We start from the raw sequence: 18,138 nt of genomic DNA, 5'->3' as shown, positions 1-18,138 counted from the left end.
AAGATTGCTATTCTTCCTGATATTCATTGTTTTGTACAAGCTTTGGTTCGTATAAAGCCTGTCATTAAGTCAATTTCTCCTCCTTGGAGTTTGAATTTGGTTCTGGGGGCTCTTCAAGCTCCTCCATTTGAACCTATGCATTCATTGGATATTAAATTACTTTCTTGGAAAGTTTTGTTCCTTTTGGCCATCTCTTCTGCCAGAAGAGTTTCTGAATTATCTGCTCTTTCTTGTGAGTCTCCTTTTCTGATTCTTCATCAGGATAAGGCGGTGTTGCGAACTTCTTTTGAATTTTTACCTAAAGTTGTGAATTCCAACAACATTAGTAGAGAAATTGTGGTTCCTTCATTATGTCCTAATCCTAAGAATTCTAAGGAGAAATCGTTGCATTCTTAAGCTTCTGCCATTTCTTTGGCATCTTGGTTGAAATCTTTAATTCATCTTGCCTATGTTGAGTCGGGTAAAATTCCGCCTCAGAGAATTACAGCTCATTCTACTAGGTCAGTATCTACTTCCTGGGCGTTTAGGAATGAAGCTTCGGTTGACCAGATCTGCAAAGCAGCAACTTGGTCCTCTTTGCATACTTTTACTAAATTCTACCATTTTGATGTATTTTCTTCTTCTGAAGCAGTTTTTGGTAGAAAAGTTCTTCAGGCAGCGGTTTCAGTTTGAATCTTCTGCTTATGTTTTTTGTTAAACTTTATTTTGGGTGTGGATTATTTTCAGCAGGAATTGGCTGTCTTTATTTTATCCCTCCCTCTCTAGTGACTCTTGTGTGGAAAGATCCACATCTTGGGTAGTCATTATCCCATACGTCACTAGCTCATGGACTCTTGTTAATTACATGAAAGAAAACATAATTTATGTAAGAACTTACCTGATAAATTCATTTCTTTCATATTAACAAGAGTCCATGAGGCCCACCCTTTTTTGTGGTGGTTATGATTTTTTTGTATAAAGCACAATTATTCCAATTCCTTATTTTATATGCTTCGCACTTTTTTTCTTATCACCCCACTTCTTGGCTATTCGTTAAACTGTTTTGTGGGTGTGGTGAGGGGTGTATTTATAGGCATTTTAAGGTTTGGGAAACTTTGCCCCTCCTGGTAGGAATGTATATCCCATACGTCACTAGCTCATGGACTCTTGTTAATATGAAAGAAATGAATTTATCAGGTAAGTTCTTACATAAATTATGTTTTTCTCTTGTAAGGTGTATCCAGTCCACGGATTCATCCATTACTTGTGGGATATTCTCCTTCCCAACAGGAAGCTACAAGAGGACACCCACAGCAGAGCTGTCTATATAGCTCCTCCCCTAACTGCCACTCCCAGTCATTCTCTTGCAGCTCTTGACAAGAAAGGAAGTATCAAGAGATATGTGGTGAATTAGTGTAGTTTATCTTCAATCAAAAGTTTGTTTATTTTTAAACGGTACCGGCGTTGTACTGTTTTTACCTCAGGCAGAAATTAGAAGAAGAGTTTTGCCTGAGGTTTTTGATGATCTTAGCAGGTTGTAACTAAGGTCCACTGCTGTTCTCACACATAACTGAAGAGTATGGGAAAACTTCAGCTGGGGGAATGGCCTGCAGTATTAACTGCTCTGAGGTATGTTCAGTATATTTTTTTCTAGAGAGATGATAAGGTCTAGAAAATGCTGACAGTGCCTGATATATTTAAGGTAAGCCTGATTACAGTGATTTAACAAACGACTGGGATCATGCTTGCAGTAAAGGGTAATATTCATGTTACTTGCTCTTATTACTTAGTATGTAAAATGTTTGCATGATATATAAAAAACGTTTTTTACTGAGGGTGATAAATCTTTATTTGGGGCCTAGTTTTCCACATGGCTGACTAGATTTCTCCTAGGAGTAGTTATTTATGGCCCTTTCACTTTGAGTGCATGGTGGGAGGGGCCTATTTTTGCGCTCTAATTGCGCAGTAGTTTTTACAGTCTGAGACATCCAGCTTCCCTGAAGGAGTCCCCTGACATATAGGACCTCTGTAAAGGGTTTTTGTGCCTACAAAAGTCATTTTATGGGCAGGTAGGAGCCACAGTAGAGCTGTGGCAGTTTGCTTGTGACTGTTTATAACAGTTTTACAGTTTTTCTGATTCGTTTTTGAGCCTGAGGGGTTAATCATCCATTTGCAAGTGGGTGCAATGCTATTTTAGTCTATTATACACACTGTAAAAATTTTGTAGAGTTTACTGCTTTTTTTCACTGTTTTGCAGTTTATGTTTGTTTTTTTCCCTTAAAGGCACAGTACCATTTTTTATATTCTGTTTTTTCACATTTATTAAAGTGTTTTCCAAGCTTGCTGGTCTCATTTCTAGTCTGTTAAACATGTCTGACATAGAGGAAACTCCTTGTTCATTATGTTTAGAAGCCATTGTGGAACCCCCTCTTAGAATGTGTACCAAATGCACTGATCTTACTATAAATTTTAAAGACCATATTCTGGCTTTAAAAGATTTATCACCAGAGGAAATTGACAAGGGGGAAGTTATGCCGACTAACTCTCCCCGCGTGTCAGAACCTATAATTCCCGCTCAGGGGACGCCAAGTACATCTAGAGCGCCCATTGCGTATACTTTACAAGACATGGCGGCAGTTATGAATCATACCCTTACAGAGGTATTGTCCAAACTGCCAGGGTTACAAGGAAAGCGAGACCGCTCTGGGGCTAGAACAAATACAGAGCTCTCTGACGCTTTAGTAGCTATGTCTGATATACCCTCACAATGTGCAGAAGCCGAAGCAGGAGAGCTTCTATCTGTGGGTGATTTTTCTGATTCAGGGAAGACACTTCAACCTGATTCTGATATGTCTACATTTAAATTTAAGCTTGAACACCTCCGCGTGTTGCTCAAGGAGGTTTTAGCAACTCTGGATGACTGTGACGCCATTTTAGTCCCAGAGAAATTGTGTAAATTGGATAAGTACTATGCAGTGCCTGTTTACACTGATGTTTTTCCAATCCCTAAGAGGTTTTCAGAAATTATTACTAAGGAATGGGATAGACCAGGTGTACCGTTCTCTCCCCCTCCTGTTTTTAAAAAGATGTTTCCTATAGATGCCGCTACATGGGACTTGTGGCAAACGGTCCCTAAGGTGGAGGGAGCCGTCTCTACCCTAGCGAAGCGTACAACTATCCCTGTCGAGGACCGTTGTGCTTTTCTAGATCCAATGGACAAAAAATTAGAGGGTTACCTTAAGAAAATTTTTATTCAACAAGGTTTTATTCTCCAGCCCCTTGCATGCATTGCCCCAGTCACTGCTGCTGCGGCTTTCTGGTTTGAGTCTCTAGAAGAGGCTCTACAGGTAGAAACCCCATTGGATGATATCCTTGACAAGCTTAAAGCTCTTAAGCTAGCCAATTCATTTGTTTCTGACGCCGTTGTTCATTTAACCAAGCTAACTGCTAAAAACTCAGGTTTTGCTATTCAGGCGCATAGGGCGCTATGGCTCAAATCCTGGTCAGTTGACGTTACTTCAAAGTCTAAGCTTCTCAACATTCCCTTCAAGGGGCAGACCCTATTCGGGCCTGGACTGAAGGAGATCATTTCTGATATTACTGGAGGAAAAGGTCAAGCCCTTCCTCAGGATAGGTCCAACAAATTAAGGACCAAACAGACTAATTTTCGTTCTTTTCGAAACTTCAAGAGTGGCGCAGCTTCAACTTCCTCTGATACAAAACAAGAGGAAAATTTTGCCCAGTCCAAGCCGGTCTGGAGACCTAACCAGGCTTGGAACAAAGGAAAGCAGGCCAAAAAACCTGCTGCTGCCTCTAAAACAGCATGAAGGATCAGCCCCCAATCCGGAAATGGATCTAGTAGGGGGCAGACTTTCTCTCTTCGCCCAGGCTTGGGCAAGAGATGTCCAGGATCCTTGGGCATTAGAAATTGTGTCCCAGGGATATCTTCTGGATTTCAAAGCTTCTTCCCCAAAAGGGAGATTTCATCTCTCACAATTATCTGTAAACCAGATAAAGAGAGAGGCATTCTTACATTGTGTTCAAAACCTCCTAGTTATGGGAGTGATCCACCCAGTTCCAAAGGAGGAACAGGGGCAAGGCTTCTATTCAAATCTGTTTGTAGTTCCCAAGAAAGAGGGAACTTTCAGACCAATCTTAGATCTCAAGATCCTAAACAAATTTCTCAGGGTCCCATCCTTCAAGATGGAGACTATTCAAACCATCCTACCTATGATCCAGGAGGGTCAATATATGACTACCGTGGACTTAAAGGATGCTTATCTTCACATTCCGATACACAGAGATCATCAACGGTTTCTCAGGTTTGCCTTCCTAGACAGGCATTACCAGTTTGTTGGCTCTTCCCTTTGGGTTAGCTACGGCACCAAGAATCTTTACGGGGTGGAAGGTGAACGAAGAAAAGAGTTCTCTATCCCCTCTCACAAGAGTTTCCTTCCTAGGAACTCTGATAGATTCTGTAGAAATGAAGATTTACCTGATAATGGTAGCGGCAATGGACATAGTGCCGTTTGCCCGCCTACATCTCAGACCGCTGCAACTTTGCATGCTCAGTCAGTGGAATGAGGATTACACAGATTTGTCCCCTCTACTAAATCTGTATCAAGAGACCAGGGATTCTCTTCTCTGGTGGCTATTTCGGGTCCATCTGTCCAAGGGTATGACCTTCCGCAGGCCAGATTGGACAATAGTAATGACAGATGCCAGCCTTCTGCACTGGGGTGCAGTCTGGAACTCCCTGAAGGCTCAGGGCTCGTGGACTCAGGAGGAGGCACTCCTTCTGATAAACATTCTGGAACTAAGAGCGATATTCAAGGCTCTTCAAGCTTGGTCTCAGCTTGCTGCGGTCAGGTTCATCAGATTTCAGTCGGACAATATCACGACTGTAGCCTACATCAACCATCAAGCGGGAACAAGGAGTTCCCTAGCAATGTTGGAGGTTTCAAAAATAATTCTATGGGCAGAGGTTCACTCTTGCAATCTATCAGCTATCCATATCCCAGGAGTAGAGAACTGGGAGGCGGATTTTCTAAGTCGGCAGACTTTTCATCCGGGGGAGTGGGAACTCCATCCGGAGGTATTTGCACAGTTGATTCAACTTTGGGGCAAACCAGAACTGGATCTCATGGCGTCTCGTCAGAACGCCAAGCTTCCTTGTTACGGATCCAGGTCCAGGGATACCAAGGCAGCACTGATAGATGCTCTAGCAGCGCCTTGGTCCTTCAACCTGGCTTATGTGTTTCCACCGTTTCCTCTGCTCCCTCGTCTGATTGCCAAGATCAAGCAGGAGAGAGCTTCAGTGATTTTGATAGCACCTGCGTGGCCACGCAGGACTTGGTATGCAGATCTGGTGGACATGTCATCCCTTCCACCATGGACTCTGCCGCTGAGGCAGGACCTTCTACTTCAGGGTCCTTTCAACCATCCAAATCTAATTTCTCTGCGTCTGACTGCTTGGAGATTGAACGCTTGATTTTCGGTCATTGACACCTTAATTCAGGCTGGAAAGCCGGTCACTAGGAAAATCTATCATAAGATATGGTGTAGATATCTTCATTGGTGTGAATCTAAAGGTTACTCATGGAATAAGGTCAGGATTCCTAGGATATTATCTTTTCTCCAAGAAGGATTGGAGAAGGGATTGTCAGCTAGTTCCTTAAAGGGACAGATTTCTGCTCTGTCTATTCTTTTGCACAAGCGTCTGGCTGATACTCCAGATGTTCAGGCGTTTTGTCAGGCTTTAGTTAGAATCAAGCCTGTGTTTAAACCTGTTGCTCCGCCATGGAGTTTAAATTTAGTTCTTAAGGTTCTGCAAGAGGTTCCGTTTGAACCTTTGCATTCCATAGATATTAAACTTTTGTCTTGGAAAGTTCTGTTTTTAGTAGCTATCTCCTCGGCTTGAAGAGTTTCAGAGTTATCTGCTTTACAATGTGAATCCCCCTATCTCATTTTCCATGCAGATAAGGTAGTGTTACGTACCAAACCTGGTTTTCTTCCTAAGGTGGTATCTAATAAAAATATCAATCAGGAGATTGTTGTTCCTTCACTATGTCCTAATCCTTCTTCAAAGAAGGAACGTCTATTACACAATCTTGATGTGGTTCGTGCTTTAAAATTTTATTTACAAGCTATGAAGGATTTTCGTCAAACATCTGTTTTCTTTGTGGTCTACTCTGGACAGAGGAGAGGCCAAAAGGCTTCGGCAACTTCTCTTTCTTTTTGGCTAAGAAGTATAATACGCCTAGCTTATGAGACTGCTGGCCAGCAGCATCCTGAAAGAATTACAGCTCCATCCACTAGAGCGGTAGCTTCCACATGGGCTTTTAAGAATGAGGCTTCTGTTGAACAGATTTGTAAGGCGGTGACTTGGTCTTCGCTTCATACTTTTTCTAAATTCTACATATTTGATACTTTTGCTTCTTCGGAGGCTATTTTTGGGAGAAAGGTCTTAACGGCAGTGGTGCCTTCCGTTTAAGCGCCTGCCTTGTCCCTCCCTTCATCCGTGTCCTATAGCTTTGGTATTGGTATCCCACAAGTAATGGATGAATCCGTGGACTGGATACACCTTACAAGAGAAAACAAAATTTATGCTTACCTGATAAATTTATTTCTCTTGTGGTGTATCCAGTCCACGGCCCGCCCTGTCATTTTAAGGCAGGTGTTTTTTATTTTTAAACTACAGTCACCACTGCACCCTATAGTTTCTCCTTTCTCTTGCTTGTCTTCGGTCGAATGACTGGGAGTGGCAGTTAGGGGAGGAGCTATATAGACAGCTCTGCTGTGGGTGTCCTCTTGCAGCTTCCTGTTGGGAAGGAGAATATCCCACAAGTAATGGATGAATCCGTGGACTGGATACACCACAAGAGAAATAAATTTATCAGGTAAGCATAAATTTTGTTTCTTTTAAACAAGATTGAGGAAGTTAAAGGGACATAATACTCATATGCTAAACCACTTGAAACTGATGCAGTATAACTGTAAAAAGCTGACAGGAAAATATCACCTGAGCATCTCTATGTAAAAAAGGAAGATATTTTACCTCACAATCTCCTCAGCTCAGCAGAGTAAGTTCTGTGTAAAAAGTTATACTCCCAGCTGCAGGTAAAAAAAAAAAAAAATAATGAAGAAATGAACAGCAGCCAATCAGCATCAGCAGTGCTGAGGTCATGAACTCTTTTACTGTGATCTCATGAGATTTGACTTAACTCTCATGAGATTTCATTGTTACACTGAATAGGGAAATAACATGAGAGTGCACGAGGCTCATCCTTTCAGCTGTCCCGGGACAGACATACTAATATGCTGCATAGAAATCCTTTACAATGGGATGTGGCTACAGAGGAACTTTTGAGGTAAAATATCTTTCTTTTTTACATAGAGATGTTTAGGTGATATTTTCTAGTCAGCTTTTTACAGCTATGCTGCATCACTTTCAAGTGTTTAAACATTTGGGTATTATGGCCCTTTAAGCAATTCCTGGAAAATAACAAGACACAGCAGCATTATGTACATAATATATCATAGAATTTTAATACCAAATGCACTGTATCTCTTCCTATTCTTCTTTTGTTTTTTGTTTTTTTGGGGGCTTTTTTTTTTTGCTTTGTTTTGTTTTTTCCTCTGCTGCCTCCAATACTTGTTGTTCACAAAACATAGTTGAGAAATACTATTGAGTTTCTCTCCTGGAATGTAGGGGGGTTCTCCTCACCAGCCAAGAGGAAAAAAATAATTCACCATCTCAAAAGTTTTAAGCCTGATGTGTTTTTTTTTACAAGAAACACATCTGAGCCTTCAGGAAACTTAATAAAAATTTAGATTTTCAATTGATATCACAAGAAAAAGATGTAGAGGGAAGATACTTGATTTTAGAAATCAAGGTAAATGAGTCCGGGTAAACATTATGTAACTTGTATGCACCAAACGAATGCCAGCCAGATTTTCAGGATAGATTATATGCTAAATTGATTAATTTGATAGACACACAGATGATTATCGTGGTGATTTTAATAGTGTACTTGTTCCCCAACTGGATAGACTTAAGCTTAATAGGACATACAGATCCAAAAAAAGAAGCAAAAATTGTATCTAATTTTTCTAAAAGTCTTAAAATAAAAGATATATGGAGAATACAACATCCAGTCGAAAGACTCTTTACATGTGAATCTAAAACACATCATATGCTATCAAGAATTGATATGTTCCTGGTGAGCGAAAGACTGTTACGTCTGGAAATCATTACAGACATTCATAATATAAATTTATCAGATCATGCGATCATGTCTCTATCTATCCAGTTAGGGAATAAATGGGAGAGTCAATGTGGAAATTTTTTTTCCCCTCCTTCCTATCCTCTAATGCGGGAATTGGATGTTACAAAAATGGAGGGACTTTCTCTCCTTTAACAAAGAATACCTGGCAAAAATAGAAATATTTTGGGAGGCAGCAAAGGCCTATCTTAGAGGGGAAATAAAGGCATACCTGGTAAAAAGGAAAAGAAAGTTCAGAAATAGGGAACTACAATTGACAAATCAACTTAAAAATAAATATGTACAATATATAGACATTCCTAATATTGATAATTGGGGTAGCTATCAAAAAGCTAAGACTGAGAGACAGATTTTCTTAGACCAGCTCCAGGTTCAAGAGGATGTAAAAAAGAAAGCAACTTTTGGTAGGTTTTCTTCCAAAACTGCCAAGATGTTAGCTAATCTTTCTAGAAGCATAAAGAAGTATAACTATATTGGGACAATTGTATCTGAGGGAAATAAGTATAATACCCCAAAAGATATTAATAGGCATTTTTTTATTTATTTTTTCGAGAAATATATTCACCTATAGTAGTTTATAAAGAGGCGAAAGAACATTTCTGGGATAATCTCAATCTACCAAAAATCTCTGCTGACCCATTATTATTGATAAATGAAGAGATGAAATAGCTATGGGTAAAGCACCAGGCCCCGATCAACTACCAGCTGAATTTTATAAGATTCTCTCAGCTACAGTTGCCCCCATTATGACAAAATTGTTTAATCTGTATTTTGTAGACCATTATAAACCCTCTAAAAACTTTACTGCATCCAATATCATACTTATACTCAAGAAAGATAAGGACCCTAACCTAATGGACTCTTATAGACCAATTTCACTATTAAACAATGACAATTAAATCTTAGCAAATATAATAGTCAAGCGCCTAAAAAGTGTCATGGGGATATCATACATCTGGACCAAACTGGTTTTATGCCTGGTAGAACTGCTCAATATAAGGAAGGCATTGACACTTATTAAATATGCAACGACGGCCCACAGGACAGAGTCAAGACCTAAACAAGACTTTGCTTTATTAACTGTAGATGCCAAAAAGGCTTTTGACTCTGACCTGTGGAATCATCTACTCACAGCCTTAAAGAATTTTAGCTTTTCAGGACATTTTCTCAGTTATATATCTTTATTATATCAGAATCCTTTCATCAGCTATAACTTTATATAAAGGAACAAGACAAGGGTGTCCACTATCTCCATTGTTATTTAACATTGCCCTAGAACCCTTAGCTTTTAAATGTCATGATAGGTTAGAAGGCATAAACCTAGGTAATCATAATTCTACATTGTCACTATATGCAGATGATATTTTATTTTATATAAGCAACTCCAAAAAGAATATACCAATACTATTGAATATTATTGCAGAGTTCAGTAAGTTTGCCGGGTATAAAATCAACCTCTCTAAATCAGAGATTAGTCACAGAAAGGAATATTAAATATTTGGGAATCATTATTTCTAAAAATCCAGAAGAATGGTATGATGCTTTGCAATGTTTTGATGACCTGTAAAGATGGAGTAAATTACCTCTCACACTGCAAAAATTGCCCTAATTGCAACAGACAATAGGATTTTTTCAACCTTAATTCCGATTGGCTGATAGAATTCTATCAGCCAATTGGAATCTAAGGGACCCATCTTGGATGACGTCATTTAAAGGAACATTCATTCGGGAAGAAGACATTGAAAGAAGAGGATGCTCTGCGTCGGATGTCTTGAAGATGGAGCTGCTCCGTGCCGGATGGATGAAGACTTCTGCAGGCTTGGATGAAGACTTCGGCCGATTGGATGAAGACTTCTGCCGGCTTCTTGGAGGATGGATGTTGAATCTTCAAAACTGTAAGTGGATCTTCAGGGGTTAGTGTTTAGGCTTTTTTAAGGGTTTATTGGGTGGGTTTTATTTTTAGATTTGGGGTTTGGGCTGCAATAGAACTAAATGCCCTTTTGAGGACAATGCCCATCCAAATGCCCTTTTCAGGGCAATGGGAGCTTAGTTTTTTTTTAGTTAGGGTTTTATTTGGGGGGTTGTTTGTGTGGGTGGTGGGTTTTACTGTTGGGAAGTTGTTTGTATTTTTTATTTACAGGTAAAAGAGCTGATTTCTTTGGGGCAATGCCCCACAAAAGGCCCTTTTAAGGACTATTTGTAGTTTATTGTAGGCTAGGGTTTTTTTTATTTTGGGGGGGCTTTTTTATTTTCATAGGGCTCTTAGATTATGTGTATTTAGTTTAAATCTTTGATAATTTCTTTTTTATTTTGTGTAACTTAGTGTTTATTTTTTTGTAACTTAGTGTTTGTTATTTTTTGTAACCCAGTTGTTAGTTTTTTTGTAACTTTGTAATTTGTTAGTGTAGATTTAAATTATTTGAGTAGGGTTAGGTGTTTAAATATATAATATAGTTTAATGTAATTTTAGTATAACAGTTAGTATAGAATAATTATTAGTTTAATATAGTTTAATGTAATTTTAGTATAATAGTTAGGGTAGATTAATTATTAGTTTAATATAGTTTAATGTAATTTTAGTATAATAGTTAGGGTAGGTTAATTATTAGTTTAATATAGTTTAATGTAATTTTAGTATAATAGTTAGGGTAGGTTAATTATTAGTTTAATATAGTTTAATTTAAATCTAAAGGTAAGTTTAAATTTATTATAAGATAGGGATGAGTTAATATTTAATGTAAAGTTAAGAGGTTCTTAGGTTTAGGGGTTAATAGTTTAATTTAGTTTATGGCAATGTGGGGGGCTGGCGGTTTAGGGGTTAATAGGTTTAGTTAGTGGTAGTGATGTGGGAGGCCAGGGGTTTAGGGGTTAATACATTTATTTAGTTGTGGTGGGCTCCGGGAGCGGCGGGATAGGGGTTAATAACTTTCTGTGCGTGGCGGCGGTGTCGGGAGCGGCAGATTAGGGGTTAATAAGTATAATGTAGGTGGTGGCAGGGCGGCAGATTAGGGGTTAATAAGTATAATGTAGGCGGCGGTGGTGTCGGGCGGCAGATTAGGAGTTTATAAGTATAATGTAGGTGGCGACGGTGTAGGGAGCGGCAGATTAGGGGTTATTAAGTATAATGTAGGTGGCGGCGGTGGCGGGGCAGCAGATTAGGGGTTAATAAGTATAATGTAGGTTGTGGCGGTGTCGGGGCGGCAGATTAGGGGTTAATAAGTATAATGTAGGTGGCGGCGGTGTAGGGGGCGGCAGATTAGGGATGTTTAGACTCGGGGTACATGTTAGCGTGTTAGGTGTAAACGTAACTTTTATTCTACCATAGAAATCAATGGGATATCGGGCAGCAGCGAACATGAGCTTTCGCTGCTTTAAGACTCCCATTGATTCCTATGGCATCCGCCGCCTCCAGGGCGGTGGATTGAAAAGCAGGTACGCTGGGCCGGAATAGTGGCGAGCGTACCTGGTAGATATTTGTTAACTAGCAAAAGTAGGCAGATAGTGCCGAATTCGGAATATCTGTAGTGACGTAAGCATCGATCTGTGTCGGACGGAGACCGGCGGATCGTATGTTACGTCACAGATTTCAACTTTTGCCGGTCTGTAGGCTTTGATAACTAAGGGGAATCAGGCTCTCCACAATTACGCTGCGGAATTCCAGTGTATTTGCGGTTGATGGCTTGATAAATAGGGGCCCATGTCTTTTATGCCTGCCCAAAGATCCAAAAGTTATGGAAACAAATAGAGTTCTGGTTAAATACAGTAGATTGTTACCGTCTAGACTAATCTTTGAGCCCATACACATCTTTTTTCCTGCTGGCACATGAGAAGGTACAGAATAAGCCACTGATTAATACTGCAATTTTATTAACAAGACAGTTAATATTAAGAGCTTGGAAAGATAAGAAGGCTCCTAGTGTAGCCTCTTTTGTACATAGCATTAGATATCAAATGGTCTTGGATCAACACGACCCCCTAATTTTTGAGGAGAATAAGTTAAAATTGTTCATGGCAAAATGTGACAAAGTAATTCTTGATCAGCCAAGGGAAGTTCAACTGCAGCGCTTAGGTTACTTACGTAAGTCACCTGTATTTTTGCAATTGATATTATCAGATAAATATCCTACTTATTGGAGACAGCTTTTTTTTAAGATGTTCCTGTTAATTTCAAAGGAAGGGACAGTTATGTTTATTTTCTTTCCTATCTAACAGACGTGAACTCATTAACCTTATTGTCAATTGGAGTGGTTATTTAAGGTTACAGCAGTTTTTAACTGGTTTTTCTTTTTCCTTTGTGTTACCATAATGATATTTTCCAATTGTATCGTTTATTGTCAAAATAAACAAGTGCTATTTTGCAATAGCCTTTATGACTGTTATATGATTTAAAATATTTCTGTACAATGACGAAACTCAATAAAAATTATGTTTTAAAAAAAAAAAAGTTCTGCGAGGCAGGGAAAACAGTGAAAAGAAAAATCATAAAATAATATGCTCATTTGACAAAATAAAGCTGCTGTTTTCATTGCAAAAGTAACCCAAGATATGAAGGTATATTTCTATGCAGCTTACAAAATGAGGCCCATTTATCAAGCTCCGAATGGAGCTTGAGGGCCCGTATTTCTGGCGATTCTTCAGACTCGCCAGAAACAGCAGTTATGAAGCAGCGATCTAAAGACCGGTGCTCCCTAACCCTGTCCGCCTGCTCTGATGAGGCGGACAGGAATCGCCACAATTCAACCCGATCGAGTACGATCGGGTTGATTGACACCTCCCTGCTTGCAGCCGATTGGCCGCAAGTCTGCAGGGGGCAGCGTTGCACCAGCAGCTCTTGTGAGCTGCTGGTGCAATACTGAATACTGAGAGCGTATTGCTCTCCGCATTCAGCAATGTCTGTCAGACCTGATCCGCACTGTCGGCATTTGATAATTTCGGCCTCTTTGTGTTTAATGTCCCTTTGATGCCAATGCAAAATGTATTTTTGTATGTGACAGCTTTTTCTCCAACATAGGTGTGTCCGGTCCACGGCGTCATCCTTACTTGTGGGATATTCTCCTCCCCAACAGGAAATGGCAAAGAGCCCAGCAAAGCTGGTCACATGATCCCTCCTAGGCTCCGCCTACCCCAGTCATTCTCTTTGCCGTTGTACAGGCAACATCTCCACGGAGATGGCTTAGAGTTTTTTAGTGTTTAACTGTAGTTTTTATTATTCAATCAAGAGTTTGTTATTTTAAAATAGTGCTGGTATGTACTATTTACTCAGAAACAGAAAAGAGATGAAGATTTCTGTTTGTATGAGGAAAATGATTTTAGCACCGTAACTAAAATCCATGGCTGTTCCACACAGGACTGTTGAGAGCAATTAACTTCAGTTGGGGGAACAGTGTGCAGTCTCTTACTGCTTGAGGTATGACACATTCTAACAAGACGATGTAATGCTGGAAGCTGTCATTTTCCCTATGGGATCCGGTAAGCCATGTTTATTAAGATAGTAAATAAGGGCTTCACAAGGGCTTATTAAGACTGTAGACTCTTTTTGGGCTAAATCGATTCATTATTAACACATATTTAGCCTTGAGGAATCATTTATTCTGGGTATTTTGATATGATTATATCGGCAGGCACTGTTTTTGACACCTTATTCTTTAGGGGCTTTCCCTAATCATAGTCAGAGCCTCATTTTCGCGCCGGTATGGCGCACTTGTTTTTGAGGACAGCATGGCATGCAGCTGCATGTGTGTGGAGCTCTGATACACAGAAAAGTCTTTCTGAAGGCATCATTTGGTATCGTATTCCCCTTTGGGCTTGGTTGGGTCTCAGCAAAGCAGATTCCAGGGACTGTAAAGGGGTTAAATATAAAAACGGCTCCGGTTCCGTTATTTTAAGGGTTAAAGCTTCCAAATTTGGTGTGCAATACTTTTAAGGCTTTAAGACACTGTGGTGAAATTTTGGTGAATTTTGAACAATTCCTTCATACTTTTTCGCAATTGCAGTAATAAAGTGTGTTTAGTTTAAAATTTAAAGTGACAGTAACGGTTTTATTTTAAAACGTTTTTTGTGCTTTGTTATCAAGTTTATGCCTGTTTACAATGTCTGAACTACCAGATAGATTGTGTTCTGACTGTGGGGAAACCAAGGTTCCTTCTCATTTAACTATATGTATTTTATGTCATAAAAAAATTTAGTAAAAATGATGCCCAAGATGATTCCTCAAGTGAGGGGAGTAAGCATGGTACTGCATCATCCCCTCCTTCGTCTACACCAGTCTTGCCCATACAGGAGGCCCCTAGTACATCTAGTGCGCCAATACTCCTTACTATGCAACATTTAACGGCTGTAATGGATAATTCTATCAAAAACATTTTAGCCAATATGCCCACTTATCAGTGAAAGCGCGACTGCTCTGTTTTAGAAAATTCTGTAGAGCATGAGAACGCTGATGATATGGTTTCTGAAGGGCCCCTACACCAGTCTGAGGGGGCCAGGGAGGTTTTGTCTGAGGGAGAAATTTCAGATTCAGGAAACATTTCTCAATAAGCTGAACCTGATGTGATTACTTTTAAATTTAAGTTGGAACATCTCCGCGCTCTGCTTAAGGAGGTGTTATCCAATTTGGATGATTGTGATTATCTGGTCATTCCAGAACCACTATGTAAAATGGAAAAGTTCTTAGAGGCCCCGGGGCCCCCCGAAGCTTTTCCTATATCCAAGCGGGTGGCGTACATTGTTAGTGAAGAATGGGACAGGCCCGGTATACCTTTAGTACCTCCCCCCATATTTATAAAATTGTTTTCCTATAGTCGACCCCAGAAAGGACTGATGGCAGACAGTCCCCAAGGTCGAGGGGGCGGTTTCTACTCTACACAAGCGCGCCACTATACCCATAGAAGATAGTTGTGCTTTCCAAGATCCTATGGATAAAAAATTAGAAGGTCTGCTAAAGATGTTTGTTCAGCAAGGTTCCCTTCTACAACCAATTGCATGCATTGTCCCTGTCACTGCAGCCGCGTGTTTCTAGTTTGATGAGCTAGGAAAGGCGATTATTAGTAATTCTTCTTCTTATGAGGAGATTATGGACAGAATTCGTGCTCTTAAATTGGCTAATTCTTTCACCCTAGACGCCACCTGGCAATAGGCTAGGTTAGCGGCGATAAAATTCTGGGTTTGCTATTGTGGCGCAGAGCGCTTTGGTTAAAATCTTGGGCAGCGGATGCGTCTTCCAAGAACAAATTGCTTGACATTCCTTTCAAGGGGAAAACACTCTTTGGCCCTGACTTGAAAGAGATTATCTCTGATATCACTGGGGGCAAGGGCCACGCCCTTCCTCAGGATAGGTCTTTTCAAGACCAAAAATAAACCTAAGTTTCGTCCCTTTCGCAGAAACGGATCAGCCCCAAGGGCTATGTCCTTTAAGCAGGAAGGTAATACTTCTCAAGCCAATCCAGCCTGGAGACCTATGCAAGGCTGGAACAAAAGAGAGCAGGCCAGGAAACCTGCCACTGCTACCAAGACAGCATGAAATGCGGGCCCCCGATCCGGGACCGGATCTGGTGGGGGGCAGACTCTCTCTCTTCGCTCAGGCTGGGGCAAGAGATGTTCTGGATCCTTGGGCGCTAGAAATAGTCTCCCAAGGTTATTCTCTGGAGTTCAAGGGGCTTCCTCCAAGGGGGAGGTTCCACAGGTCTCAGTTGTCTTCAGATCACATAAGAAGACAGGCATTCTTACATTGGGTAGAAGACCTGCTAAAAATGGGAGTGATTCATCCTGTTCCATTAGGAGAACAAGGGATGGGGTCCTACTCCAATCTGTTCATAGTTCCCAAAAAAGAGGGAACGTTCAGACCAATCTTAGATCTCAAGATCTTGAACAAGTTTCTCAAGGTTCCATCGTTCAAGATGGAAACCATTCGAACACTCCTTCCTTTCATCCAGGAAGGTCAATTCATGACCAAGGTGGATTTCAAGGATGCGTATCTACATATTCCTATCCACAAGGAACATCATCGGTTCCTAAGGTTTGAATTCCTGGACAAGCATTTCCAGTTCGTGGCGTTTTCTTTCGGATTAGCCACTGCTCCTAGGATTTTCTCATAGGTACTAGGGTCCCTTCTGGCGGTGCTAAGACCAAGGGGCATTGCTGTAGTACCTTACTTGGACGACATTCTGATTCGAGCGTCGTCCCTTCCTCAAGTAAAGGCTCACACGGACATTGTCCTGGCCTTTCTCAGATCTCACGGATGGAAAGTGAACGTGGAAAAGAGTTCTCTATCTCCGTCAACGAGGGTTCCCTTCTTGGGAACTATAATAGACTCCTTAGAAATGAGGATTTTTCTGACAGAAGCCAGAAAAACAAAACTTCTAGACTCTTGTCGGATACTTCATTCCGTTCCTCTTCCTTCCATAGCGCAGTGCATGGAAGTGATAGGTTTGATGGTTGCGGCAATGGACATAGTTCCTTTTGTGCGCATTCATCTAAGACCATTACAACTGTTCATGCTCAGTCAGTGGAATGGGGTTTATACAGACTTGTCTCCGAAGATACAAGTAAATCAGAGGACCAGAGACTCATTCCGTTGGTGGCTGTCCCTGGACAACCTGTCACAAGGGATGACCTTCCGCAGACCAGAGTGGGTCCTTGTCACGACCGACGCCAGTCTGATGGGCTGGGGCGCGGTCTGGGGATCCCTGAAAGCTCAGGGTCTTTGGTCTCGGGTAGAATCTCTTCTACCGATAAATATTCTGGAACTGAGAGCGATATTCAATGCTCTCAAAGCTTGGCCTCAGCTAGCGAGGGCCAAGTTCATACATCAACCATCAGGGGGGAACAAGGAGTTCCCTAGCGATGGAAGAAGTGACCAAAATCATTCTATGGGCGGAGTCTCACTCCTGCCACCTGTCTGCTATCCACATCCCAGGAGTGGAAAATTGGGAAGCGGATTTTCTGAGTCGTCAGACATTGCATCCGGGGGAGTGGGAACTCCATCCGGAAATCTTTGCCCAAGTCACTCAACCGTGGGGCATTCCAGACATGGATCTGATGGCCTCTCGTCAGAACTTCAGAGTTCCTTACTACGGGTACAGATCCAGGGATCCCAAGGCGGCTCTAGTGGATGCACTAGTAGCACCTTGGACCTTCAAACTAGCTTATGTGTTCCCGCCGTTTCCTCTCATCCCCAGGCTGGTAGCCAGGATCAATCAGGAGAGGGCGTCGGTGATTTTGATAGCTCCTGCGTGGCCACGCAGGACTTGGTATGCAGATCTGGTGAATATGTCATCGGCTCCACCATGGAAGCTACCTTTGAGACGAGACCTTCTTGTTCTAGGTCCGTTCGACCCACTCCAGCTGACTGCTTGGAGATTGAACGCTTGATCTTATCAAAGCGAGGGTTCTCAGATTCTGTTATTAATACTCTTGTTCAGGCCTGAAAGCCTGTAACCAGAAAAATTACCACATAATTTGGTATATCTGTTGGTGTGAATCTGCAGGATTCCCTTGGGACAAGGTTAAGATTCCTAAGAGTCTATCCTTCCTTCGAGAAGGATTGGAAAAAGGATTATCTGCAAGTTCCTTGATGGGACAGATTTCTGCCTTGTCTGTGTTACTTCACAAAAAGCTGGCAGCTGTGCCAGATGTTCTAGCCTTTGTTCAGGCTCTGGTTAGAATCAAGCCTGTTTACAAAATTTTGACTCCTCCTTGGAGTCTCAACCTAGTTCTTTCAGTTCTTTAGGGGGTTCCGTTTGAACCCTTACATTCCGTTGATATTAAGTTATTATCTTGGAAAGTTTTGTTTTTGGTTGCAATTTCTTCTGCTAGAAGAGTTTCAGAATTATCTGCTCTGCAGTGTTCTTCTCCTTATCTGGTGTTCCATGCAGAT

The 18,138-nt window shown here is 41.1% G+C and overlaps 1 protein-coding gene across 10 annotated transcripts in view; it reads left to right on the top strand.

The window, feature by feature from the left end:
• Positions 1-18,138, top strand: part of NLGN2 (neuroligin 2) — a 177,144-nt gene that overhangs the window by 56,085 nt on the left and 102,921 nt on the right. Inside the window, exons 2-3 of one of the 10 annotated variants that reach the window (XM_053718396.1) lie at positions 3,487-3,502; positions 16,509-16,523. The exons of 8 other annotated variants lie outside the window; for them this stretch is intronic. In XM_053718396.1, coding sequence (XP_053574371.1) covers positions 3,487-3,502; positions 16,509-16,523 — 31 coding nt within the window. Of the gene's footprint in view, positions 1-3,486; positions 3,503-4,460; positions 4,484-16,508; positions 16,524-18,138 lie in introns of all 10 variants that reach the window. One more of the 10 variants, XM_053718394.1, reaches the window with a different exon arrangement.

The sequence above is a fragment of the Bombina bombina genome, chromosome 6 (assembly GCF_027579735.1).
Source record: "Bombina bombina isolate aBomBom1 chromosome 6, aBomBom1.pri, whole genome shotgun sequence".
NCBI classification, from domain to species: Eukaryota; Metazoa; Chordata; class Amphibia; order Anura; family Bombinatoridae; genus Bombina; species Bombina bombina.
Note: the sequence above shows the minus strand (reverse complement) of the source record. Positions and strands in the feature narration are given on the sequence as shown.